This window comes from Corythoichthys intestinalis, chromosome 10 (genome assembly GCF_030265065.1).
Source record: "Corythoichthys intestinalis isolate RoL2023-P3 chromosome 10, ASM3026506v1, whole genome shotgun sequence".
Taxonomy (NCBI): domain Eukaryota; kingdom Metazoa; phylum Chordata; class Actinopteri; order Syngnathiformes; family Syngnathidae; genus Corythoichthys; species Corythoichthys intestinalis.
In genome coordinates this window covers 56,651,763-56,678,613 of record NC_080404.1, presented here as the reverse complement: position 1 = coordinate 56,678,613, position 26,851 = coordinate 56,651,763, and the positions used below count along the sequence as shown (strand labels likewise).

The 26,851-nt window shown below is 42.4% G+C and overlaps 2 protein-coding genes across 13 annotated transcripts in view; one reads left to right on the top strand and one right to left on the bottom strand.

Moving 5' to 3' along the window:
- LOC130922538 (mitogen-activated protein kinase kinase kinase kinase 3-like) overlaps positions 1-5,955 on the top strand; it is a 95,550-nt gene extending 89,595 nt beyond the window's left edge. For all 9 annotated transcript variants that reach the window (XM_057847334.1, XM_057847338.1, XM_057847332.1 and 6 more), the window contains one exon: positions 1,636-5,955. In XM_057847334.1, the coding sequence (XP_057703317.1) occupies positions 1,636-1,723 (88 nt within the window). In that variant the 3' untranslated portion in view covers positions 1,724-5,955. The remainder of the gene's footprint in view (positions 1-1,635) is intronic.
- arhgef33 (Rho guanine nucleotide exchange factor (GEF) 33) overlaps positions 5,927-26,851 on the bottom strand; it is a 34,447-nt gene continuing 13,522 nt past the window's right edge. For 2 of the 4 annotated variants that reach the window (XM_057847342.1, XM_057847339.1), the window contains exons 4-18: positions 25,628-25,792; positions 23,618-23,727; positions 19,292-19,428; positions 19,124-19,231; positions 18,790-18,916; positions 16,072-16,204; positions 15,602-15,709; positions 13,457-13,549; positions 13,183-13,331; positions 12,408-12,485; positions 12,149-12,324; positions 11,661-12,079; positions 9,452-9,628; positions 9,119-9,243; positions 5,927-6,207 (exon numbers count right to left, since the gene is read on the bottom strand). In XM_057847342.1, the coding sequence (XP_057703325.1) occupies positions 6,126-6,207; positions 9,119-9,243; positions 9,452-9,628; positions 11,661-12,079; positions 12,149-12,324; positions 12,408-12,485; positions 13,183-13,331; positions 13,457-13,549; positions 15,602-15,709; positions 16,072-16,204; positions 18,790-18,916; positions 19,124-19,231; positions 19,292-19,428; positions 23,618-23,727; positions 25,628-25,792 (2,187 nt within the window). In that variant the 3' untranslated portion in view covers positions 5,927-6,125. The remainder of the gene's footprint in view (positions 6,208-9,118; positions 9,244-9,451; positions 9,629-11,660; positions 12,080-12,148; positions 12,325-12,407; positions 12,486-13,182; positions 13,332-13,456; positions 13,550-15,601; positions 15,710-16,071; positions 16,205-18,789; positions 18,917-19,123; positions 19,232-19,291; positions 19,429-23,617; positions 23,728-25,627; positions 25,793-26,851) is intronic. The other 2 variants (XM_057847340.1, XM_057847341.1) reach the window with 2 other exon arrangements.

Genomic DNA, 26,851 nt, shown 5'->3' with positions numbered 1-26,851 from the left:
TTTTGATTGTTATTTACATCTAAAGCGCTGCAATGCATGCTAGGAGGCACGTGTTGCCTATTAACCCAAATAAATCAACAAATAAGCCACACTGGACTATAAGCCACAGGATTTCAAAATGAAGGAAGAAAGTAGAGGCTTATAGTCCAAAAATGACTGTAATTGATGGCATTGAATGAAAAATTGTAGTTTTCATCGGTGCCAACTGGGGTGGCAAGCCTATCCTTTAGGGTGGTATTTGCCCACTCGTGCCACCCTGGTGGATCCGCCCCTGTTTAACACACCTCATTTGGTTAAACTTGAAAAACTAACAAAAAAATAGCTATATGATAAAAACGTCTAACAAAAAATACCCGTTTTTGTGGACATAGTCCAAAAGGTTTTTTTTATTATCGATCTTCCAGAACGAGTTTTTCCCGTTAATTACCCTATTGGCCCGAATATAAGACGGCCTTGATTATAAGACGACCCCCTCTTTTTCAAGACTCAAGTTTGAAAAAAGACTTTTTGAACACCAAATTAATTTTTTATACAGAAAATAATGACAGTACATCCGAAACAAATGATTATAACAATATATTTGAGAGAAAAAGCATGTTATTTTGCCTCATTCAAATCTTAATATCTGAATATTTAAATATGTAAACTAAAGTCCAATCATATTCGTAAATGAATGGCTTCTGGTTTTTGAAATGTAAATAAACCAATTAGGGCTGTCAAAATTATCGCGTTAACGTGCAGTAATTAATTTTTTTTTTAAATTAATCACGTTAAAATATTTGACGCAATTAACGCACATGCCCCGCTCAAACAGATTAAAATGTACAGTACAGTGTAATGTCTGCTTGTTACTTGTTTTTTGGTGTTTGGCTCCCTCTGCTGGCACTTGGGTCCAACTGATTTTATGGGTTAGTACCATGAGTGAGCATGGTGTAATCATTGACATCAACAATGGCGAGCTACTAGTTTATTTTTTGATTGAAAATTTGACAAATTTTAATACAACAAAAACATTAAGAGGGGTTTTAATACAAAATTTCTATAACTTGTACTAACATTTATCTTTTAAGAACTACAAGTCTTTCTATCCATGGATTGCTTTAAGAGAATGTTAATAATGTTAATGCCATCTGGTTGATTTAATGTTATAATAGACAAATACAGTACTTATGTACCGTATGTTGAATGTATATATCCGTTTTGTCTTATCTTTCCATTCCAAAAATAATTTACAGAAAAATATGGCATATTTTATAGATGGTTTGAATTGCGATTAATTATGATTAATTTTTAAGCTGTAATTAACTCAGTTAAAAAAAATTTAACGTTTCACAGCGCTAAAACAACAAAATTGCAATAACTGCATTAACCATCAAAGTGAAGTCTAACTAACTGTAGTCTTGAAACAAATCTGAATAAGGAAAAACATTGCAATAAAATAATGCAAACTGGTTAAACTTGAGAGTAGCTGAGATCTTTCATGACAGAACATCGCTTCAATGATATCTGGTGCCATCTAGCGTCGTGAATGGGTATAATGTCTAGACCGCGGATATAAGACTGCAAAAAACAGTCTTATATTCGGGCCAATACGGTATTTTAAATATTCCGTGTCTGCATTGTTCTCCTTTTCAGGGTGGTGGTGCTAGAGAGCCGACCGACCGACAACCCGACAGCCCACAGCAACCTCTACATCCTGGCGGGTCACGAAAACAGCTACTGACACGCACATGCTGACACCCCGCATTGAGACCCTAGCAACTAGCAAAGGGGAACGCGGCACCCCCCCTTTCACAATGTCGTCGAGGCGCCGCGGCGCGTTGGAGGGCAGATGACGACGTAAACTCGAGATGCCCTCCCATGAGGTCGGACCTTCACGCCACTCGTACTACTTAGTCGTACACGTTGTGCTACTACTGCGGCCATCTTGCACAGAAACCCCCTTATCCTAACCTCCCCTCTCACTTTTATTTATTGTGGCATGACGTTAACCCGCCAGCAGGATGACGACTCCTGTCGAAAAGAAAACCGGAAAACCAGGAGAAGGCTTTCGGCCCGCTCCGCTTAGCAACAACGGCCACATAAGTGCTTAACTGATGTCTATTTAATTGATGTACATATAAATGTAGTATTTTTGGACAGATATCGACACTAAAACTGCTCGTGCGTAGTTAGACGTGTGCGTAGTTGCTCGGCACAAACGAAACAAACCATACGGACGACGGGAAGTAGGCCGCTTACTTCCTGTTTCCCTGATTATGTGACAAGGATGCAGACACTTGCCGAACGTCTCTTCGGGTGGACCTTTTTCAAAATGCAGACAATACGACGACTCGTTTATTCTGCACTTTTTTGTTGTCATTTTTACGCAGTTCTGATCATAAGGCTTCTTTTTATGTGTTTATTCGAACCACTGGTGTTAAACATTTGCACAGAGAAAATGGTTTTGTGAAAGAAATGTGATGTCATTAAGGCCACGTTCAGACTGAAGCCATATCTGATTCCTGACAGGCGACAGTTAAAACCCATCCGAGCTGTTCAGACTGTCCATATCTGATATGAAACTAGTTCCTGTATGTGGTTTCAGATCAGATTTCTGTGCTTTATGACTGTTCAGACTACAAAAGAGACATCCAGTTTCCAACTTGGATATGCTAAAAATCAGATTTTGGCTGCAGGAATATCTGATTCTAATTAGATTTCTCCTTAAATCTGATTTTTAGGGCTGTCTGTTTACACAATTACACAATTTTTTAGCAAGTGTCCAAATCCGATCTGGGCCTGTTCAGACTGGGTCATATTATTGACAAATCTGACAGGTTGTTATAGAAACAAAGGCATCATCCAGCGTAGCGTGATGTGACACAGTTAAAACCTATCTGAGCCGTTCAGACTGTGTCCATATCGGATCTGAAACCACATATGGGAGCTAGTTTCAGATCAGATGCCTGTGTTTTGTGACTGTTCAGACTCCAAAAGAGCCATCCAGTTTAGATCTGGATTGGCTAAAAATCTGATTTTGGCTACAGGATTATCTGATTCTAATCAGATTTCTCCTTAAATCTGATTTTTAGAGGTGACTAAACTATATTTAGCAAGTGTCTGAATCCGATCTGGGTCTGTTCACACTGGGCCAAATTATTGACACATCTGACAGGTTGTTATAGAAACAAAGGCACCATCCAGCATAGAGTGACGTGACAGACAGGTAAAACCTATCTGAGCTGTTCAGACTGTGTCCATATCGGATCTGAAACCACATATGGGAGCTAGTTTCAGATCAGATGCCTGTGTTTTGTGACTATTTAGACTACAAAAGAGCCATCCGGTTTAGATCTGGATAGGATAAAAGTCAGATTTTGGCTGCAGGATTATCTGATTCTAATCGGATTTCTCCTTAAATCTGATTTTTAGGGCTGTCTGTTTACACTATTTTTAGCAAGTGTCTGAATCCGATCTGGGCCTGTTCAGACTGGGCCACATTATTGACACATCTGACAGGTTATTATGGAAAGAAAGCATCAGCCAGCGTAGAGTGACGTGACAGACGGTCAAAACCCATCAGAGCTGTTCAGACTGTGTCCATATCTGATCTGAAACTAGCTCCCGTATGTGGTTTCCGGATCGGATTTCTGTGCTTTATAACTGTTCAGACTACAAAAGAGCCACCCAGTTTCAATCTGGATTGGCTAAAAATCTGATTTTGGGCTGACTGTCCACACTATTTTTACCAAGTGTCCAAATCAGACCACAGACTCCCACATTATTGACAGGTTGCCATGGTAACAAAGGTGTCATCCAGCACAGAGTGACATGATGGACAGTCGAAATCCATCTGAGCTGTTTAAACTGTGTCCATATCTGATATGAAACTAGATCCCGTATGTGGTTTCCAGATCAGATTTCTGTGCTTTATGACTGTTCAGATTACAAAAGAGCCATCCAGTTTCAATCTGGATGGGTTTAGTAATCCAGATTTTGGCTGCAGGCATATGATTCTAATCGGATTCCTCCTTAAATCTGATTTTTAGGGCTGACTGTTCACACTATTTTTAGCAAGTGTCCGAATCCCATCTGGGCCTGTTCATACTGGGCCACATTATTGACATATCTGACCGGTTGCCATGGAAACAAAGGCGTCATCCAGCATAGAGAGACGTGACGGTCAGTCAAAACCCATCTGAGCTGTTCAGACTGTGGCCAAACCACATACGGGGGCTAGTTAAGATCAGATGTCTGTGCGTTGTGACTGTTCAGACTACAAAAGAGCAATCTGGTTTCAATCTTGATAGGCTAAAAATCAGATTTTGGCTGCAGGCATATCTCATTCTAATCCGATTCCTCCTTAAATCAGATTTTTAGAGCTGACTGTTCACACTATTTTTAGCAAATGTCTGAATCCAATCTGGGCCTGTTCAGACTGGGCCACATTATTGACACATCTGACAGGTTGCCATGGAAACAAAGGCATCATCCAGCGTACAGTGAGACACGCCTATATCTGATAAGAAACTAGCTCCCGAATGTGGTTTCAGATCAGATTTCTGTGCTTTGTAACAGTTCAGAATACAAAAGAGCCATCCAGTTTCAATCTGGATAGGCTAAAAATCAGTTTGGCTGCCAGTCTGAAGAAGGCCTTACGTGTGCGTATGCGTTTTCAATGTGTTTATACACATTTTGTCCTTAATAAGCAACACAAATGTCAGAGGCTTTTATTTTTCAGTAAATAAGGACTGAAATTATTTTTTACAGTTGACTTATTCCATAAGAAGTTCATAAATTTAACAACCATTTTGCCATAAGCTAATGGTCCCGTTTGCATATGATGCCCTTCAATAGTCACGAAAAAAACTGTCCTCATTTGAATGTAACTGCAACCAAACAATCCTCAATTGGTGTTTTGTTCAGTTCTCAATTTTGAATCCAAAACAAATGAACCAGAAACATTGGGCGGTAGCATAATTTGATTCATGTTATGAAACGTCAATTGATCATTCATATGAAACTTAAGACTGTAAGGTTGTCTTTGCTCGGATAGCGTGATGTTATCAAAACACGGAACCACTGGGAATTAAAGTGAAATACGATTTTTTTTTTTTTTTATGATTTTATAAGTACAAACGGGCCATTTATATTGTCGACCCCTGTTTAAGGAAGTAAATGTGCGAAAACTTTTTCATTGACTGCCATTGACGTCCCATCCAGTTAAATGAATTGGAAATCTAGTTTTTAAGAGCCACATGATTGGACGTTTATCATCAACATCAATGAGAAAAGTAAACAGAACTCACCTTTAGTTAAATGGAAATTCCACCCAAGGATGAGTCCAAGCAATTTTCACTCGCCATTTTCTTCCATTCCTAATGATAAAAACTCAATATTTCCCAAAACAGAACAAAGACTCTACAAATTTCAACAGTTTATTGAAAAAAAAAAAAAAAATCAAATTCCAGACCCATTTACATAAATTTCAAGATGCAGAAAGATCCACATAATGTGAACGCCAACCAGTGTCAATCCAAATTAAATCACCCTCATGATGTGATTTGTAACGTCGCATGAATGAGACATTCCACTGTTTTGCATTCATCTCCACCCTGGATATTTAACATTGACTGTTATTAAGGGCGATAGATGTCCAATCCATTTTGACTGGGACGAGGCGACCTCCCATTCAAAATGGATCGGACGTCTATCGCCGTCAATGGCAACGACTCAATGTGAACACTGACACAAACACACTAAAAAGTCTGACTCACTTATGTTTTCTGGCTTTTATTTTCTCACACGTTTTTGTTATTTTCACGATGCAATGCGCACGTTATGACATGCTGTATATAGTGTAAAATAAAATTGGGTTTGTTTTACATACTGTACAATTGCCTATATTTTGTTTCGACAAGTGTAACAGGATTTATGAGGATGAATGGTTAACACATTAAAAAAAAAAACAAATGTGATGCTTCAATGTTGGTCATTTTGTTGCGCAGTTTCCACTGAAATGATGAAGAAATACATGTATCAATAAAATTACATCTAATAGCTTATATATAACTTTTTGAAGGCAAAAACTAAATCCAAATTGGCTTTAATTTTTACATCTTAAGAAAACAGCCCATGTATGTTCACACTGCAGTGCCTCTTCCGTCCACTTGGGGATTTTCTTGCGTTTTCTCTGCCGCCTTCTCTTTCTTGTCGTCGCCGCCTCTATGAGAAAGCAACGGTTTAATGACAATGGGGAAGAAAATTTTTGTTGACGTAAGGTCTGACAACTGTTTTTAACAAATTTTTGGGTGTGTAATCGTCATTTCAAGTTTTCTTCAAAAATTTGACACTAATAGGAGTGCAAACGAGTGTTTTTGGCAGCCATTTTAGCTTAGTCATATATATATATATTTTTTTTATTTAAAACAGACTCCACCATCAGTTGACAAGACAACTCCCACAGACATTGCGCCACGCCTTCCTGTAGGGGGCCACCCTAGGCATAACCTTGAGTTGGCTTTCATTGTGATGAACTCAAACACACGCTGCATTCTAACGCTGGATTTAGGTGGAAACAGGATGAAGGTTTTACTGCATAAAACCAGTAAGGAGTGTTTCAAGACTGATTTGTCAGAGGAGTCAAGGTAATTATTATATTAAATAGCACCTTGCGTACACTTTGAACTAGAGCTGAAACGAATACTTGAGTAATTTTATTCACTTCGAGTAATCGTTTATTTTGACAGCTCTAAACACGTTTTGCTTTGACTACTTTTAATGCGGGACAATGCGCTGATGTCACGTGCATAGAGGAAGACAAAAAAAAAAAAAAAACTTACTGCAGCCGACAGCCGCTACAAACCACACCGACGTCGCTAAATACTAGCCCGCACGATGCTACGTTGGTAGCAGGTAGCGTCTAATGCGTCTCATAGAGATCACATGAATGTTGAACTAGATGCGCCATGACAGACTCGGCCGCGTCTGGGCAACGTTAGTAAACAGCCGCCATCTTAAAGCAGTAGAGCGCTAATAAATAAGATTAAGTAATGCCAATAAACAAAAAAGAAGAAAAAATAAGATTAACGTTACTGTAACTAGCTCACGTAACGTTAGCCCTGCTGAGGGCTAGGTTTCTATTAATTAGGACCACTGTCAATGCGTGGCTAACGTGTCTTACATACAGGCTTTAACATAACAGAGAATTGTGGAGTGATGAGGGTGTAAAATAAAAACTTAATCATGCTAACTATCAATTTTAGCTCAGTAGTCATTGTTGGATAAAACACCAAGTAGCACTGGTCCCTAATGTGCTCCAATACAGCCGGTATCATACATTTATTTTGAACACTGCAAAAACTCAAAATCCTATCAGGACTTACAGTTTAGACTAACTTAAAACTTAACTAGAACTTAAAAATGGCTTGACACAAAAAGAAATTCAATTGAAACACGTGGGGAAAAATCCTAACTTTTAAGTGATGTGTGTTATCAAGCGTAACGGCATTTTTTGGTAAGATATATATATATATGTTTTAATAAGATCTAAAGTTTTTTTTGAGTGACAGCAGTGAATTAGTCTTTTTTTATTCTAGTTACATCTGAGATGCAATTGTTGGCCGTTTTCAACAGTATACAGTACATCGAAAATAAAGACATTGATTGACTGAAAATGGTTCAAGATTAGATGAAATGTCGCTTCTCATGTATATTTATAATTGCTGTCACCTAATAATATATTTGTTTTATCCAATTACTCGATTACCAAAATATTCGATAGCTGCAGCCCTACTTTGAACCATGAAAAAAAAAATTTTTTTTAATGAACGATAACTGCCCATTCTTTACTTTTACCCAAGAATCTCTACTGTTTTACGTTCACATGTATAGTAATGCCGCGATTTAAGCATTTATTTGCAAGAATTTTCAACTTAAAAAGCTCTTTATTTTGTGACCGGCGCCATGTTGGATTTTGTATCTCTACACAACCTAAATAGTGATTATATATAGAAGAATGCAAATATTGCTTTTGTTGAGTAAAATTAAGATGATTCTGCATGCATTCCCCAAGAATTCAGTTTCTGATGTGAAAATTGAGGGATTTATTAGTTGTTGAAAACTTGCACTAAAAATTTTTTTTTTTTTAAGTTGCTATTTCGGGCAAAAACTTATATGTTAAATATTGCAATTGATCCTGAAAAGATATGTGATTATCTCTGCACTTGGTAATTTTTGTGCATCTGGCTATAAAATTCTTAAATTTTACTCTATTTCAAGTTTTGTTATACTTGTATAAAAAAATAATCGGGATTTTATTAGGGATTGACTTTGAATTTTTTGATGCCGCTGCTACATGGAGACTCATACAGTGGGGCAAATAAGTATTTAGTCACCCACTAATTGTGCAAGTTCTCCTACTTGAAAATATTAGAGAGGCCTGTAATTGTCAACATGGGTAAACCTCAACCATGAGAGACAGAATGTGGAAAATAAAACCCAGAAAATCACATTGTTTGGTTATTTGCAATTTAGAGTGGAAATAAGTATTTGGTCACCTACAAACGATGATCGATACATGGTCAGGAAATTCATAATAAGAATAAGATAATCGACAAAGATTTAATCTGATCTGATAGTGAATAAGATAAAAAAATGTCATAATACAATACTACATTAGGGGTTGGATAATTTCCAGCACGACTTTATATAAATGATGCATATGAGCATACAAGTGCACTTGTCATGTATTTTCACTGCCCCAACATAGTGTTTCCGATCATCCCGTTTGCCGCTCTTTTCTACGGTTAAGTGGGAAGGAACACGTTCCATAAAATCACTGGGTGCTAATTGTTTTGCGGCCACTAGATGGCATCAATAATGTCTTTATTTTATATCTGTTTCGTGGCTCACATTCAAACTGTTCCAGCATTAAAAGTTATTAAGTCCTTGGCTGCCCTTGATGGCCATACCCGTCCAATCCACTTGAAGTGGGAGGGCTGGCAGCGAATGAATGATCGTTCATTCGCGGCCAATCAACGTCTACTAGTGATGAAACTTCAAATATTGAACAACAGACTGCATGCCAATTTTATTTTCGCTTCTTTTCCACAGGACTAAATGTCTTTTTTCTTACTTCTTTTTGAAGAGTTTCTTAAAGGAGCTCCTGAATCCTCCTTTGTCCTGTTTTCGGCTTCTCTCGCTGAAGGGCGTGTGGTGGTGTTGGTTCTCCTCGCCCCCCCAAGGCTGCATGGTTGGGTCCTGGGAAATGGTTGCGTCACATTTGTCACAAATTCATATTATGTCATAATCCTCCAGTGTGAAAACATTACCAAAATGATTTGTTCATGTTATTTATAAAAATGCAGAACAGGTCACTTGACTGTTCCATTGTAATTGCCGCGAATGTCAGCTGTAGAACATGCGGTATCTGAAGAAAAATACTATTCATCATGGGGGTCAGTCCTACCATGCCCAATAGTCCATGAAGGTCTTCTCCCGGTTTTTCGCCGTCCTTTCTGCTTCCTGGTGAGTTGTGGATCTTGCGGGACGGCGTGGCGCAACCCCTGCTGCCCCTGCTGCCCTGCCGCTCCAGTTTGGCTTGGCCCACTTCCAACATGCTGTCCATCTGCAGGCCGTTCAGCGACTGCCAAGATAGCAAGATGCCTCGCTCACAATTTAAGATTCGAGTAAGAGTTCTATGACACGTTACAGGTTAAGTCGGGGATGTGGTTGGTTAGGGCGTGGGTGTAACTTACAAGATGTGGGCGTGGTGGAGGTTTGGGTGGGGAGTAACTTGTGAGACGGAGGTGTGGTAGAAGTTACGGCTTTGGCGTAGTTCGCAAGATGCGGGCGTGGTTGAGGTTACATGGGGTGTAACGTGCAAGATGGGGACATGGTAAAATTAAAGAGTGGGGGCGTTACTTTCAAGATGTAGGCGGGGTTGTAACTCGCAAGATATGGGTGTGGTTGATAGTCATGGCCGTGGTTGAGGTTAAGTAGGGGTGTGCCTTGCAAGATGGGGTGTGGTCGAAGTTATGGCTTCGGCTTAATTTGCAAGATGTGGGCATGGTTGAGGGTAGGTGGGGTGTAACTTCCAAGATGGGGACATGGTAAAATTAAGAGCGTGGGTGTTACTTGCTAGATGTAGGCGTGGCTGGGCGGGGTTGTAACTCGCAAGACGAGGTGTGGTGGGCATAACTTGCAAGATGTGGGTGTGATTGAGGTTAGGTGGGTTTGTAACTTGCAAGACAGGGGCGTGGTTTAGGTTAAGCAGGGCGTAACATGATGCAACAACATCTAGCAAGACTGTGGCTGAAGTTAGGGTGTGGCCATAACTTTTAAAGTGGGGTGGAGTTAAGATTAGGGTAGTTGTTGAGGTTCGAGTGGGGTGTAACTTGCGATATGAAGGTGTGGTAGACGTTATGGCATTGGCGTAACTTGCAAGACGTGGGCGTGGCTGAGGTTAGGCGGGGTTGTAACTTCCAAGATGGGAGCGTGGTTGAGGTTAAGTTGGACACTTGCAAGACAAGGTGTAGTTGAAGTTAGGGCATGGGCATAACTTGCAAGATATTTAGGTTAACCCGGCGTAACGTGATGCCACAACAACTAGCAAGACGGTGTGGTTAAGGTTAGGGCGTGGGCATAACTTGTAAGATGTAAGTGTGATTGAGGGTAGGTGGGGTTGTAGCTTGCGAAATGGGTGTGGTTTAGGTTAAGCGGGGGCGTAAAATGGTACAACAACAACAACTTGCAAGACAGGGTGTGGTTGAAGTTAGAGGCGTGGGCAAAACTTTTCAAAGTGGTGCGGAGTTAAGATTAAGCATGTTGTTGAAGTTTGGGTGGGATGTAACTTGAGAGACAGAGGTTTGGTGGGTGTGGTTGAGGTTAGGGGGGCCGTAACTAGCAAAAAGTGTGGTTAAAGTTAGGGCGTGGGCATAACTTGCAAGATGTGGGTGTGGTTGAGGTTAGGCGGGGTTTTAACTTGAGAAATGGGGGCATGGTTTAGGTTGAGCAGGCGTAACATGACGCCACAACAGCTAGCAAGACGGGGTGTGGTGAAGTTGGGGCGTGGGTATAACTTGCACGATTTGAGTGTGGTTGCGGTTAGTCGGGGTTGTAACTTGCGAAACGGGGGCGTGGTTTAGGTTAGGGTCTGGTTGAAGTTAGGCAGGGTTTTAACATGCGGGACGAAGTGTAGTTTAGAATTGGGTGTAATTGGCAAGGCGGGGCGTGATAGAGGTTAGGGTGTAATTAAAGTTAGGCAAGGTTATAAACCTGCGAGACGGGGGTGTGGTCAGGTTTGGATGTAACTTGCAAGACAGGGCTTGGTTAAGGTTAGGGTGTGGTTGAAGTTAGGCAGGGTTGTAACTTGCGAGAAGGGGCGTGGTTTAGGATTGGGGGTAACTTGCAATGAGGGGCGTGGCTGAGGTTAGACGGGATTAACTTGCGTAACGGGCATGTTTGAGGTTAGGGCAGGGGGCTAAATTGTGGGAAGAGGTGTGGTTAGGGTGAGGTCAGAGGTGTAACTTGCATGACGGGGGTGTGGTTGAAGTGAGGATTAGGAATAAGATCGAGAGCGTTCCACCACGTTATGCCCCGATACAAGTTAGTCCCCTGTCGTGCATGCTGTGAACGACCCTTACTCCCCTGAGTGGCTGCCTGCATTGAAAAGTTACCTTGCTTTTTTTACGCTGGCTGGGCTGAAGGGGGCGTTGGTGAGCATGACGCATCAGCAAAGCTTCATCCGGAGAGACGCACCCTCGGTTGGGGACTTTGTTGTAGCCGTTCCCAAAGACATCTCTCGTCGGCACGTGTCGCGACGGGGTCGCTGGAGCTTTCGGACACTTGACGAACGCGATGTCGACGGACGAATCGGAAGAAGCTGAGGAGCAGCGGTCGAACGCCTCGTGTAGGGAACTCGTGTCGTCTTCGTAGAAACACTCCATCCCGGGCGGGTCCGGCGGGAGAAGAAACTCCTCCAAGGCGTCGGCCAGAGCCGAGCCTGGTTGAACTTGTCGGAATTCCGAGGGTCTGGAGGGTGGCGGATGCTGGCGGGCGCGCTCGAACGTTTCGCTTTCAGGGATGCTACCCAGACCTGGGGAAAATAAAAAAGTTGGAAATGTGAGCACTCCTATTTTTCAAAATGGAGTGACAGATTTTGTACCTGTGGCTTTGTGCTTGCGCAAATCAATGTCGGGGCTGTAGAGCTGCAGCTGGGGCGTCCAATCGGCGTTGTAACATTCTGTTTCAGGCTCGCGTTCCCAATCGTGGAAGCGATGGCTGGACTGGATCTGATCCAGGAGACGTTGCTTGCTGTGTTTGGCATGGGTAACATGATCCCTGTTCATGTTGAATGTGGAAAAAAAACCAATGAGTTTATCAGCAGTAGATGTCCAGTCAATGAGTTATTTAGGTGTACTTACAAAGCAGTGCTACTGTGAGGGTATGGAGAACCTTGAAGGCCACCTTCCATAGTCCTGACAAGTTGCTTCATGGATGATCTACGAGGACACAAAGTTGAAAAAAATGTACGTAGAGATTACAAATACACATATTTGCTAAATTTTACATTTGCTCATAGACATTCAATTACTTTTGGACTGGGAGGGTTACCAAACCTTCAAACGGATTAAATGTCTACTAGTGACGAGGGTTTAACGTTTTAAACCCTAAATCCATTTTAACACCACAGTGGTTTGACTAATCTCACAGGAAGATTTGCAATACTTATTTACGTGCAATATTCAATGCCTTCACTGTCAACTGCTGCTACTTCCATTATTTGCACTGCCTGAACATAGGACTACTTCAAACATATTTTATACTATTTAGATTATATACTTTCATTCTTGCAGGCCACTTTCGAGATTTTCACTTGTCCGATACTCAATGCCTTCACTGTCAACTGCTGCTACTTCACTTTAATTATTTGCATTGCCTGAACATGGGACTACCACATAAATATTTTATATTTATTTAGATTTAGATTTTATACTTTCTTTATCCTCTTCTTTATTCATACGACATTTTTTTACTTGTCCTGCACTGTAAAGGGAGATGTTACAAAATATCGTTGTACAACCGTATAATGACAATAAAGGGCTATTCTATTCTAAATGGGGCACTTTCAGGCATCTGGAAATTGCACCCAAGGATGAATCTGAGCCATTAAATTTGCTGTTTCGGACTCGAGCTGACCTTTTGATCTCCGGGCGGTTGTGCATCAGGAGCTCCTGATTGCGCTGGAGGAGGTGCTGTTGCTGGCTAGAGAAGCAGCGGAACTGCTGGATGCACACCAGCAGAAGGTAGTAGTCCGGGTGGGACGCCTCCGTCTGCTTCAGTAAGCCCTGAACGCACACACGTATCATGCATAATACAAGCATGTTAGAAAAGCTGGACATGTGTCCATCTTTACTCGTGCTAAGCTAACTAGCCTCTTGTAAATGGGCCAAAAATAATTATTGGGTGTCACCTGCAGCAGCAGCAAGTATTCCGGAATCCTCTGCACCGGTTGGAGAAGCAACGTACGCAGGGACGGTTTGGACTCGTCGCCCATGATGTCATTCTTTTAGAGACGTTGATTCAACCGTTCAAAGACAAAGAGAGAGAACTAAGTAGATTTAAAAATATATATGTTTTATTTCATCGTATTTATTTTTGACAAAAACTTCCCAAAACAGGGAGTGACCCAAAATGTACTGGAAGGCACCCAAAATCAACAGAAAGTGACCTGTAGATGCCCTAAAAGCATCAGGGAGTAACCCAGAAATGCTCGATAATTTACAGGAGGTAACCAGTAAACAGGAAATGATAGGGGAATTGCCCTAAAATTAGTAGGAGATAACCAATAAAAAGGAAGTGATGCCGAAATGCCCTAAAAATAATATGAGGTGACCAAAAATAACCAGAATGTGACCCACAAAATCAACAGGAAGTGACTCGGAATTTTGGAAATGCCTTAGCATCAACAGGAAGTGACCAATGAACAAGAAGTCACCCAAAAATACACAAATACTAAAAGGAAATGACCCAAAAATGCACTCCAATTAACAGTAAGTAACCCAAAATCAACAAAAAGTGGCCCACATAATCAACAGGAATTGACCTGGAATGTCGGAAATGTGTCAAAATCAAAAGGAAATTACGCTAAATGTAAATGATGTGATCCTAAAACCAACAGAAATTGACCCAAAAGCATAAGCAGAGTTTAAGGGAAAGGTCAGGCCCCCCTGGTGGCCAAAAAAAGCATCATTACATGTAATTGACTTTCCTATGTAAGATTTAAAAATTAGGAATTTTCCGGTAAAATATCGTCTGTTAAAAATGTAAAGCAATAAAACAAAAATTAATTAAATGAACAAAAAAATATATTTTTATAATGGGTCAGTTATTTTTCGAACAGATCATGTGACTAGCACTTTAGACGGTCATTTGCTTTCGCTTTGCCAAAACTACCCGAGGACCGAAGAAGCAAGATTGATGAACGTATTCTTTCCAACCTAAGCTTTCAAAAGTGAAAACAACTAATGAGCAAGAACCAAGGATTGAAAATGTGGACCATGAACGCCAGAGAACACCGCCTAAATGGTGAGCGGAATTTCAATTTGCCCCACTGAAGACGCTAATTGTACAAAAGAGGCAGAAACATCCTGTGTGACCTGTAAGTACCTTAAAATTAACACATTGGCTGCCATCTTTCCACTTCAAATGGATTGGACGTCTACTAGGCTACGTTCATACTACAGGTCTTAATGCACGAATCGGATTTTTTCGTGTTTTTCCGACTCGAGTGAGGCATTAACTTGACGGTCTGAACTTGACAAGTCACATAGAACTGGACCATTTCAAATCAGATCTGGGTCACTTTCGTATGTGGTTCAAATCCGATCTGGGCCACATTTTTCCAGACTGTCGCGGCGGTCTCTACTGTCCAGTCTCTCAAATCGGAATTCATGCAGCAATTACATCATCAAAAAGCGATAGAGACGCCACAGTAGCAGTGCAGCTGGGCGTTATTAGCGCCTAGCTTGCCTTGAACACTGCTTTTTAGGAAGGGTCGGACTTGACAACAGTCATAAAAAAATAAAAATGGGTTGAGGATAAGCCTGAGAATGATCGGTTTTCTGTCTGCTCCATATAAGCAATATTTCAACATTGCTTACACGGCCGAGAGTCGGGGCAAACTGCGCGTATGTGTGTGTGACATGCACGGACAGTGCGTGCATGCGATCGATCCATATACTTTGAATATAAGCCTAAACTGGGATTATTTATTTCTGTTATGTGTCCTCTTTTTAAAAAGCAAAATATGATACTCCTGGAATGACGGATGACAGCCAGTATGTGTGGTCATTTGTTTTGATGCTTCTGCGCATGCGGGTCGTCTTGCTCAGCGCTTGTCGGACTGCGAATTAGTGCGCATGCCTAATACTTGAATGGTCTCAATGGACAAAGGCAGTCTGAACGGGCACGCCAAAAAACCAGATATGACAAAAAATCGGATTCGTGCATTAAGACCTGTAGTATGAACATAGCCCTAGTGATCAACTCATTTAAATTCACAGCAAAGGGACAATTGGATGCCACATTCATCTCCAATAAGATCATCTAATTTTACCTCCAGAAAGGCAGAAGACTTGACAGAATTGGAGGCTAGCGTGGTGACAACAGCTAGACAGTCGGGAAGTTCCTTCAGGTAGGACACGTACAACTCCAGGAAGTCACTCTACCAGGAAAAAAAACAAACAAAAAAACCCCCAGCATATTTTAACTAATTGACCAGCAAACAACAAGCACAATTGTTCCCATGTTGTGATTGATTAGCAATGCGGAGTCATGAGGACCAAACTTTTGACCTCCATGCATTCACATTGGTCTCTCCATTGCTTAGAATATTAACCAAGATAACAAGGATGCCCTCATATGCTCCCAGTTTCTCATTTCATGCCATTTAAAAAAATTTTTTTTAAATCAACCAATCAAATTAAATCAGATTAAGCGGTAGATTAACGTGGGACCACGCATGCATATAATTGTGTTGAATTAAACTAAATTGTGTCTCGTTCAACCGGAAAACAACCGCTGTACCTCTTTGCTGGTGAGCCTCATGAAGATATCTCCCATGATGCCTTGCCACTGGCACCTGAGGACGCGATCCTGGAGAGAGTGGAGCAAGTCCAGGTGCTGCTGGATCAGGAACCGCAAACAGCTGGGAAACGGACTGGCGCCGCCAAGGGAGCCATATTGTTTAAACTTGATATGTACAGTATATAAGGGTGAGCATAAATCATGAACCTTTTATAGATCAAGTGGCTATTTTGAGTCAACATGGATGAGGTTGTTTCGGGCTTAACTTGCAAGACAGGGTGTGGTTATTTAGTCAGGTGCTGTAACTTGCGAGAACTGGACATGGTTGAGGTTAGGCGGGGGTGTAACTTGCTAGACGCACGTGGCTAAGGTTAGGCGGGGTTGTAACTTGTGAGATTTGGGGGGACGTGGTTGAGGTTCGGTTGGGCTAAACTTGAGAAACTGGGGCATGATTGAGGTAAAGGCGTGGGCATAACTTGCAAACGGGGGCGTGGTTGAGTTTAGGCTGTGCATGTAACTTGCAAGATGTGGGTGTGGATGAGGTTGAGCGTGGTTGTAACTTACGAGAAGAGAAGCGTGGTTGAGGTCAGGGTGTGGATGTAACTTGTGAACCAGGGTGTGGTTGAGTTTGGGTGTGGGCATAATTTGCAAGATGTTGTGTGGTGGAGGTTAGGCAGGGGTGTAACTTGCAATAAGTGGGCGTGGGTGGGGTTAGGGCATAACTTGTGAGATGAGGGGCGTGGTTAAGGTTAGGGCGTAACTTGTGAGATGAGGGGCAGGGTTGAGGTAGGGTGTGGGTGTAACTTGCAGAGACATGGGAGTAGTTGAAGTTAGGCGGGGGTGTAACTTGCAAATGGGGGCGTTGAGTTTAGGGTGTGGATGTAACTTGCAAGAGTTGGGTGTGGTTGAGGTTAGGCAGGGTTGTAACTTGCAAAATTTGGGGGGCGTGGTTGAGGTTAGATAGGGCATAACTAATGAAACTGGGGCGTGGTCGAGGTTAGAGTGTGTATGCGTAACTTGCATAGACGTGGGCATGGTTGAGTTTAGGTGGGGGAGTAGGGTTTAAGGTTAGGGTTTAGGGCGTGGTTGTAAGTTACGAGATGAGGGGCTTGATTGAGGTTAGGTGGGGGTGTAACTTGTGAATGGGGGGCGTGGTTGAGTTCAGGGCGTGGCTGGAACCTGCGAGACGGGCATGTTGAGGTTAGGACGTGGGCATTATTTGCAAGATGTGTGGTGGAGGTTAGGTGGGAGTGTAACTTGCAGGATGTTGGTGTGGTTGAGGTTAAAAGGGGGCGTAATTTGCAGGTTGAGGGGGCGGTTGAGGTAAGGTGAGGGTGTAACTTGCAAGAAGTGGGCGTGGTTGAGGTTAGGGCGTAAATTGCGAGATGAGGGGCGTTTTTGAGGTTAAGCGGGGTTGTAACTTGAAGGATGTGGGCATGGTTGAGGTTAAGTGGAGGCGTAACTTGGCATGGTTGAGGTTAAGTGGAGGCGTAACTTGCAGGGTGAGGGGCGTGGTTGAGGTTAGGTGGGGATGTAACATGCAAGAATTGGGCGTGGTTGAGGTTAGGGCGTAACTTGCGAAATGAAGGGCGTTGTTGAGGTTAAGCGGGGTTGTAACTTGAAGGATGTGGGCGAAGTTGAGGTTAAGCAGGGGCGTAACACGCAAGAAGTGGGCATGGTTGAACCTAAGGTATAACTTGCAAGAAGAGTGGCGTGGTTGAGGTTAGGCGGGGCCGTAACTTGCAGGACACCAGTGTGGTTGAGGTTGGGGTTGGTTTAACTTGCCGGATGTGGGTGTGTTTGAGGTTAAGTGGGGGCATAACTTGCAGGATGTAGGGCGTGATTGAGATTAGGTGGGAATGTACCTTGCAAGAAATGTGCGTGGTTGTTGTTAGGGTGAAACTTGCGAGGTGAGGGGCGTGGTTGAGGTTAGGCGGGGCCATAACTTGCAGGATGTGGGCATGGTTGAGGTTAAGCGGGGGCGTAACTTGCCGGATGTGGGTATGGTTGAGGTTAAGTGGGGGCATAATTTTCAGGGTGAGGGGCGTAGTTGAGGTTTTGTGGGGGTGTAACTTGCAAGAAGTGGGCGTGGTTGAGGCTAGGGTGTAACTTGCAAGATGAGGGGCGTGGTTGAGGTTGGGCGGGGCCCTAACTTGCAGGAGATGAGCGTGGTTGAGGTTGGGGGAGGTGTAACTTGCCGGATGAGGGCGTGTTTGAGGTTAAGTGGGGGCGTAACTTGCAAGATGTGGGGCGTGAATGAGGTAAGATGGGGGTGTAACTTGCAAGAAGTGGGCGTGGTTGAGGTTAGGGTCTAACTTGCGAGATGAGGGGCGTGTTAGAAGTTATGTAGGGGTGTCAAGGGAGCCATTTGAACCTGATATGTATGTAATGGTGAGCGAATTTCATGAACCTTTTCTATAGCAAGTGCCTATTTTTGGTCATTATAAAAATGTGTTTCTAATTAAATGTAATGAAATAAATAACACATTGGCTTTGCCATCAAACAATCGCTGCCACCCTTCCAAACAAAATGGATCGGACGTCAATCGCTGTCAGTGTCGGCCAAATCACGGCCCTAATAAGGGTTAACCTGTTGTGCTTTTTGTCAACACGTGCATGGAGTAGCAGCGATTGCATTAGCCAACATAATTAGATTTGGGCATTTCCTGCCTAGTGCTGACTAGAAAGGTTTGAATGAGGTATGTGGAGGATTTTCACCGTTTGTCCTTAGCGGCGATCGCGTCAGAGCCATTGAAGGAAATGTTAGCCTTCAGGAGAAGAGACAAGTGCGATACGTAAATTCTCTCAGATTCCAGTAGCTCCAGGGCTGCCTTTTGTCGCATACCTGGAGGGAAAAAAATAATTCACATGGCTTGAAGTCATTTTCTATTTCATTTGAAATTATTTGTACTTCTACCCTCTCCAGTCAAATTGGATTGGACGTTCCATTAATGGCAGAGAATGAGTTAATTGACAGTAACTGAAAACCTATTAAGTTTTACACTTTAAAGTCACATATACATGTAAAGTTAATATCAGTGTGTTTTCCTACTGTTTTCACTGAAGCTGTCAGGTGTGTCGGCGTCTTCTCTACCGCTCCTGCCATCCCCCCACGCCGGATTTCGGGACGAAGCGCACCTCTGCTGCTCTGAGTTGGACGCTGCAAAACATTGGAATTAACTTCCTTGAAATTCTTCACCGGCACCATTTTGCGTCTCACCCTGCGTAGACGTGGCACTCCTCTGCGACTGCGGCGATTCTCCGAAGTAGCGCTGGATGATGCTGAGCTCCGATTGGCCGGGCGTGCAGATTCGCTCGTCCGATGCGCTCAGCACGTCTGATTTGGAGCTCTTCCTGCTTTTAAGGCAATTAAAAAATGGGTTTCTGTGTTTTACGTGGTTATAATTAGGGCTGCAACTATCCATTATTTTAGTACTCCATTAATCTATCAGCTAGTTAGTTTGAATAATTGAGTCATCGGATTACGAACATTTCATACGTTACAAAATCAATTTTAGGAGATGCTTGCTAAGATTGCACTTTCAAAAAAGCATTAAATGTGAACACAAAATAAAATTCCTGAATGTTTCTTCAAACTTGCATAACAAAAGTCCGCTAGTTTAAATGCTATAAAATGTTTTTTATTATTTATTATTTTATTTTTTTTATTTTTTATTTTTTAAACAATACTCCTAAATCGTTCAAACACCTATTCCCAGAAAAAAAAATCGGTCTCACACAAAAATACACACGGTCCCAGGCTTCAACTGGGTCCGTGTGCTTTGGTCAGATGAGACCAAGATTGAGCTTTTTGGCAACAAACACTAAGTGGGTCTGGCGTGCCATGAAAGAAGCACATGCTGAAAAGCACCTCATACCCACTGTGAAGTATGGGGGTGGGTCAGTGATGCTGTGGGGCTGTTTTGCTTCCAAAGGCCCTGGGAACCTTGTTAGGGTGCATGGCATCATGAATGCTTTGAAATACCAGGACATTTGAAATCAAAATCTGTTGCCCTCTGCCCGAAAGCTGAAGATGGGTCATCACTGGGTCTTTCAGCAAGACAATGACCCTAAACATATGGCCAAATCTACCCAGAAATGGTTCACCAGACACAAAATCAAGCTCCTCCCATGGCCATCTCAGTCCCCAGACCTTGTTTTGTTGGCAAAAGGGGGTTATACAAAGTATTAACACCAGGGGTGCTAATAATTGTGACACACATTATTTGATGTCAAATAATTATTTCTTTATGTGGGATTTTTTCCCCACCGAATAAATGCACTTGTACTGAATGTTGGATTTTTCTCTTTTTTTCCATTAAGGTCCCATATTATTTGAATTAAAAAAAATATTAGAAGCTAAAAAAACATCTTTTTCAGGGGTGCCAATAATTACAGAGGTCACTGTATGTCATATTCACTGTTGCAAAGCAAGGGCAATGGAAAACTAAATGCAAACTCTTTCAAAACAAACCATTATAACACCACTCGAATTAAACGAATACTCGACGCAGCAAAATTTGAATCAAAGCTTTTTTGTAATCAAATTAATTGATTAATGGTTGAAGCATTAGTTATAATTAGTGTTGTAACGATACCGATGGCATCATCGTATCTGGGAGTAATAAGAAATAACATGCCGATACTGTGCAAAATGTACTTTTTGAGATCTAGTTTCTGACACCCCTACGAAAGATAGCCACTAGCTACACATGCCGCCGTAAAATAAAGAGCGCTTGTCATGAGTTTATCACCAGTAGACGTCCAATCCATTTAAATGAATGGACTTTCAGCACCTTCAATGGCTGACAATGAGTTAAGAAAAATTAAATTTGTTTTTCCTCTGGCAAAGATGCAACCCCAACCAATTAGTGTATCCCTAGTAGATGTCCAATCCATTTGAAGCGGGAGGATGGCACACAAACAACAATACAAAATACATTGTTACATGCCTATGGTACCTATGAACAGAGTGGTGCTATCGTTGGCCAATTGTATTTACTCGTGGACACCTGATAACCGAAGAGAATTAGGAGGTGGTGAGTCAAAAGAAGTGAGTAGGCAGGACGGAGCGTACGCAAATTAGCAATGTTAGCTGTGGAATCCAGTATTATGTGAATCGTATGTAAGTGTGGATATGTTGACATCCTGTTCTATGCTACCTGATCGCTAATTCTGGCACCGACAATCTCTCGACCTGAGTGTGTTTAATTTCACCCAGTCATACATGAATCCCATCAGATATGTGATAGTCCTGCAGTACAGTGGAGATGCTTCACGGGGGCTTCCCCAGGGCCTAGGCACCACACTAGCCAATTGCACCAGCAGCTCCGGAAAAGGGGCCAACTACATTCCACCTGGACCCAGAGTGGTCCCCTGGACCATCCACACCCCCATTAACTGGCCCTCAGAGAAGGGACGAGGGGACACGCCACCGACCCACCCCGTCACCACCTGGACCACCAGCTACCGACGCAAATCCCCAACCAACGCAGCACACCACGAGACCCCCATGGCCCAATAGGCCCGGGCAGGCCCTACCAGCATCCAGCTAGCGATCTGCACCGGAAGACAAAGAGGATGCCTGGGTAAAAAAAGAGAGAGGAAGGCGGAAGCAGTAGAACGCCGAGAGGCCAGAACCCCTTGTCTAGACAAATAGCAGACCCCACCCCATGAGTCCTGCCATATAGAAAAGTCATTTTAAATGTTCTGCCGTGTTTGTGAAATAATATTAACTCATCAGCTGCTATTGACGGCGATAGGTTCAAATCCATTTGAACTGTGATCATTAATATCTGATTTAATGCGCAGATAATACAATTAACTGTGTGGTTAAACGACAGGCGGATCGGTGCAGCGTCTGCAATTATACAAGACTCTGTACCAGTCCGTTGTGGTGAAGAAGGACCTGAGCCAAAAGGCGAAGCTCTCAATTTACCAGTCGATCTACGTTCCTACCCTCAACCCTGGTGAAGGGAATAGGTACCGTTCTCGCACACACCATATAATTGTTGGCATTAGTCTAACACATTCATCTAACTAGTTTAGGCAGACTTCACTCCATGCCCTTGAACACAGTAAAGTGAATCACCTTATCGGGGCTCCTGAGTGGGAAATGGAAAAATGGTACAGTTTCTCGTAGGCACCTTCTAACTGTTTGCATTACTCGAACACACGTAATATAATTAATCAGGGAACAGTATCATTTCGCATATTTACTGTAGGACTGAACTACTCTAAATACACCTAATATAAAATAAAGAGCGCACCATCTTATCATCGAAGCCCAACGTGTGCGTCACGAGCAAGATTGACGCACCAAACTCTTGCAATCAGTTCTGCAAGGACAAAGAGCAGCGCGCTTTGTCCTAAAACAAGTAGAGCCAGCCCGGATAACAAAGTTGATAGCGGGCGCTTGGGACGTCAAGACCAGCGTCGGTCGCTGTGGCAACCACGCCCCATCCACGGACAAACCTAACCGCCCAAAACCAGCCACAGAGGGCTGGTCCTGGAACAACACGCAGCCACACCTTCGGCCCGGCCTACTCCACCAGGGACTTAAAAAACACTGGACACTGAGATAACACAGATTTGCTGCTCGGAAACATTTTCTATGTAGCCTTGTTTTGGATCCAGAATTGTCCCTCCGTCGTCTGTTTTTTGCCTTGTTTTTTGACCATTGTCGACGAATAAATTGTCAACCTGCTTTCGGTGAGTCTTCTTCAAACTTTTGGAACATGGAGTCAGTACAAAGGGTCAACACAGGGAGTGAACACACGGAATATCCACCCTCCTGGTTGGCGCGTGGAAGCGTTAAGCAGCGGAGCACCACTTCGTTCGGCTGTTGCCGTTTTCCGTGCGGCTTGGTCGGGGGGGGGGGGGGCGAATTCCAACACTGGTCACCAGCTGTGGGTCTTGACCGGAAGAACAAGATCCTGGTCACTAGCTGTGGGTCTTGACCGAAAGAACAAGATCCCGGATACAAGCAGCCGAAATGGGTGCAGGGTGTCCGGGCTTGCCCTTAGAGATAGGGTGAGAAGCTCAGTTATCCGGGAGGAACTTGGAGTTCAGCCGCTACTCTTTCGTGTTGAGAGGAGCCAGCTGAGATGGCCCGGGCATCTTGTTCGGATGCCTCCCTGGAGAGGTGTTCCGGGCATGTCCCACCGGCAGGAAGCCCCGGGGACAACCCAGAACATGCTGGAGAGACAGTCTCTCGGCTGGCTTGGAAACACCTTGGGATCCTGCCAGAGGAGCTGGTTGAAGTAATTGGCACCTGTGCTAAAGGTGCTGCCCCCACGACCCTACCCCTGATTAAGCAATAGATAATGGATGGATGGATGCATTCTGTGTAATAATGAATTCAAAATAGTATTTAGCACTTTTATATCTTAACTTTACTGTGATATTAATTCAATATTAATCTATATTAACTCTGAGTTAATGTGGTAGGAGTCAACCCGCCCAGCCTTTGTTGGAATTGGCATCAGGAGACTCAAAAAAACAACAACGAAAAAAGGTATCACAGCAATAGTATTTATAATATTACCTGTGTGGAGTATTGATGGGTTCTGGTTGAAGTTGTTCCAGCTGCTTGACGAGTTCCCGCTGTCTGTTGGAGACATCCTGGATGTGGAAGAATGCAGCGCTCAGCTCCTCCTGCAACAGGAAACCCGTTGATAGTTTTGGTAGGTGGCTCGGTTGTCAGTGGATTTATCGGGTTACAGAGTTTGACGTCTGTGGGAACGTGGGCAGTATTCGGGTAGTTAAATTGGGAAATCGTCTGGAAGGTAAACAGAAGTTTCTTTGGGTTGAAAGCAGGTAAGAGGGTTGAAGTTAGGTTGGAAGGTTAATGGTCGGCTATGCTCAAAACCACAACTGAGCCTGACTGAAAGTTGAATCATAATCACTAGAGCTGGGAATCTTTGAGCACCTAACGATTTGATTACGATTACGATTCAGAGGCTCCGATTCGATTATAAAACGATTATTGATGCACCCCCCCCCCCCTTTTTTTTTTTTTTTATTTTTTTTTTTTTTTTTTTTTTTTTTTATGTTTTGTACATTAGTTCCAAACTTGTTCAAAAATCCTCTCAGGCTATACCAAACTACTATTTCAGTATCAAGTTAACATATAACAGTAAACTAATATACAAAAATAACAGTAAATAAAATACTCCAGTCCCCATCCTGTATCAGCAGCTTTAAACTACATTCAATTAATTTAATGTTGTGAATCAACTGTTACAGTTGTTAAAATTGCTCCCGTTATTCCATAATTTCCCTTCTGTCTACTTTTGTCAAAGTTTTAAAACTATTTAATCATTTAAAGATAGATTCAAGACAAGATTCTGCCGATTGAGGAGTATTTTAGATAAAAAGTTAATTAGGTTCGCTACAACAGAGCCTTCTAGAGAAGTCACTGCTTTAGAACTGCTTTAAGATGGCAGCTGTTTACTATCGCCTGACAGTCTGTCATTTAGCATCTCTGTTCAATAATACATGTTCTAACACCGCCGTCGTCTGTCATTTTGCATCTAGTTCCACATATATATGATATCTACTGTAGCCGTATGTTTGTAGCAACTAGCAACTGGGCGTTGTTTGTAGCGTCTGTCGGCCGCAGTCAGGTATGATTGTTTTTTTTATCTAGCGGCATGAGTTGAACATGATATTTACTCTCGGTCCCTTCCTCATAGCGTCCCAAAGACCGCGCTGACAGTGTCTTACTTCTGTTTTACCTGGTCTAATTCAATCATCGGAATTTGGATGTTTGTGAATCGTTCTCGAATCTTCCACGGCCGAATCGCGAATAATCTAAGAATCGGAAATTTCGCACGCCTCTAATAATCACTGAGATTAAGTCAAGAACATGACTTTTGGGAATCAAGACTGAAACCAAGACCAAGTCTTTTGGGAGTCAAGTGTGAGACAAGATCAAGAACCTGCACATTTGTATTGAACCGAGGGTGGTCTGGAATGTACAACACTAGTCAGAAGAATAAGTTAAGAGTAATATTAAAAATAACAGTCATTTGTCGAGTGTCCCAGAGCTCACGAAACTTTAAAAAAGTACATTTATCAAGGTTTGGTCGGCCATGTTTTGTGTATATCCGTCCATCGACACAGCCTGAGAGTGATTCCTGATTTTAGGCCAGTCTGTGCATAACGCTAGTTGGTAGTGAAGGTGGTACTAAAGTAGGTTAGTACAATTAGGAATGATTATTACATAGGGAAGTATTTTGGTGTTAGGTTAGCATGTATTGTAGGTTGATAGCTACAACCACAACACACATCTCAGACCATCCAAGTGTGTGAATGAACAAGTACTGTAATCCACGATTTAGCTTCATGTGTTTGCAGCTGAACGTCCACCTTCTAAGGCACGTAGCTGCCTTCCTCTCTAATATATTACATTACTATTACATGACTCTGCTGCCTCCATTTGGTCAGATGTTCCTGATTATACCTCTGATGCGTTTCCACCTCCATCAAGAATACACTCATTGTGCGGGGGTACATGCATGTGTGTTTGGTTCACTTTGTGTCATGCCGGCACCTTGAAAGTGTTGAGAGAGTTCTTGAGGCCCATAATCTTATCATCCGCGTCGGTCTGGTGAGCCTGCAGGCTCTCCTCCAATTGCCGGTCCTTCTGGCGCAGCTCGCACAGCTCGGCCAAGGAGACGCGGAGACCCTCGCGCAGCTCCGCCACCAGGCCTTGCAGCTACGCCGACAAACCCATATTGAATATTAGCGCCTAAAGGAGTTTCGTGATCAGTTGCTTTGTGTCTAGTATGTTAGAAGCTAAGAAAGCGCATGTCTGATGCCTCTCACATGATCCAAACGGAGATAGAAAGATGGTAGGCAGAAAGCAAGCCAACGAGAGGGAATGTCTTGTTCCCATAAGCTGACTCAATTATTGAGTCAAGGGAATAGCTAATAAAACAGAGTGTTACTGTATGTTGCCTGCTATTGACGGTGATAAGCGTCCAATCCGTTTGAAGTGGGAGGGTTCATTCGCTGCCACCTTCCCACTTCAAACGGATTGGACTAGGGCTGCAGCTATCAATTATTTTAGTAGTCGATTAATCTATCAACTAGTTAGATCGAATAATCGACTAATCGGATTAGGAACATTTAATGCGTTGCAGAATAAATTTTAGGAAATGTAAAGCAAAGGCTTGCTAAGATTGCACTTTCAAAAGAGCATTAAATGCAAAAAAAAAAAAAAAAAAAAATTCCCGAGTGTTTCTTTGAACTATGCAGGATTGCAATTTCATTTATAAATACATTAAAATACCTGAGTTTAGCCTCAAACGTTAATAAAAAAAAAAAAAAAAAAAAATTTTAAGGATCTAAATACAGCAAAAGAACAATTGGCTAACTTGCATAGCAAAAATGTGCTAGCTTAAATGCTATAAAATGCTAACTTTTTTCCACTATACACTTAACAAATCGTTCAAACACATATTCCCACAAGAAACAGCTAAATGTACCTATAAACTAAATTACGAATCCACAAAAAACATTAGCTTAACAGGGAGCAGCTGGATTCAGCCATGCTAAATGAGTTATGTCATATTCACTGTTGCCACGAGAGGGCAGTGTATCCAACCAAATCAATAAAACTAAATGCAAACACTTTCAAAACAAACCATGACAACGATAATCTCATTAAACGAATACTCGAAGCAACAACATTTTATTCGGAGCTTTTTTCTAATTGAATTAATCGATTAATCGTTAAAGGACTAGACTGGACGTCTACTAGTGACAAGACTCA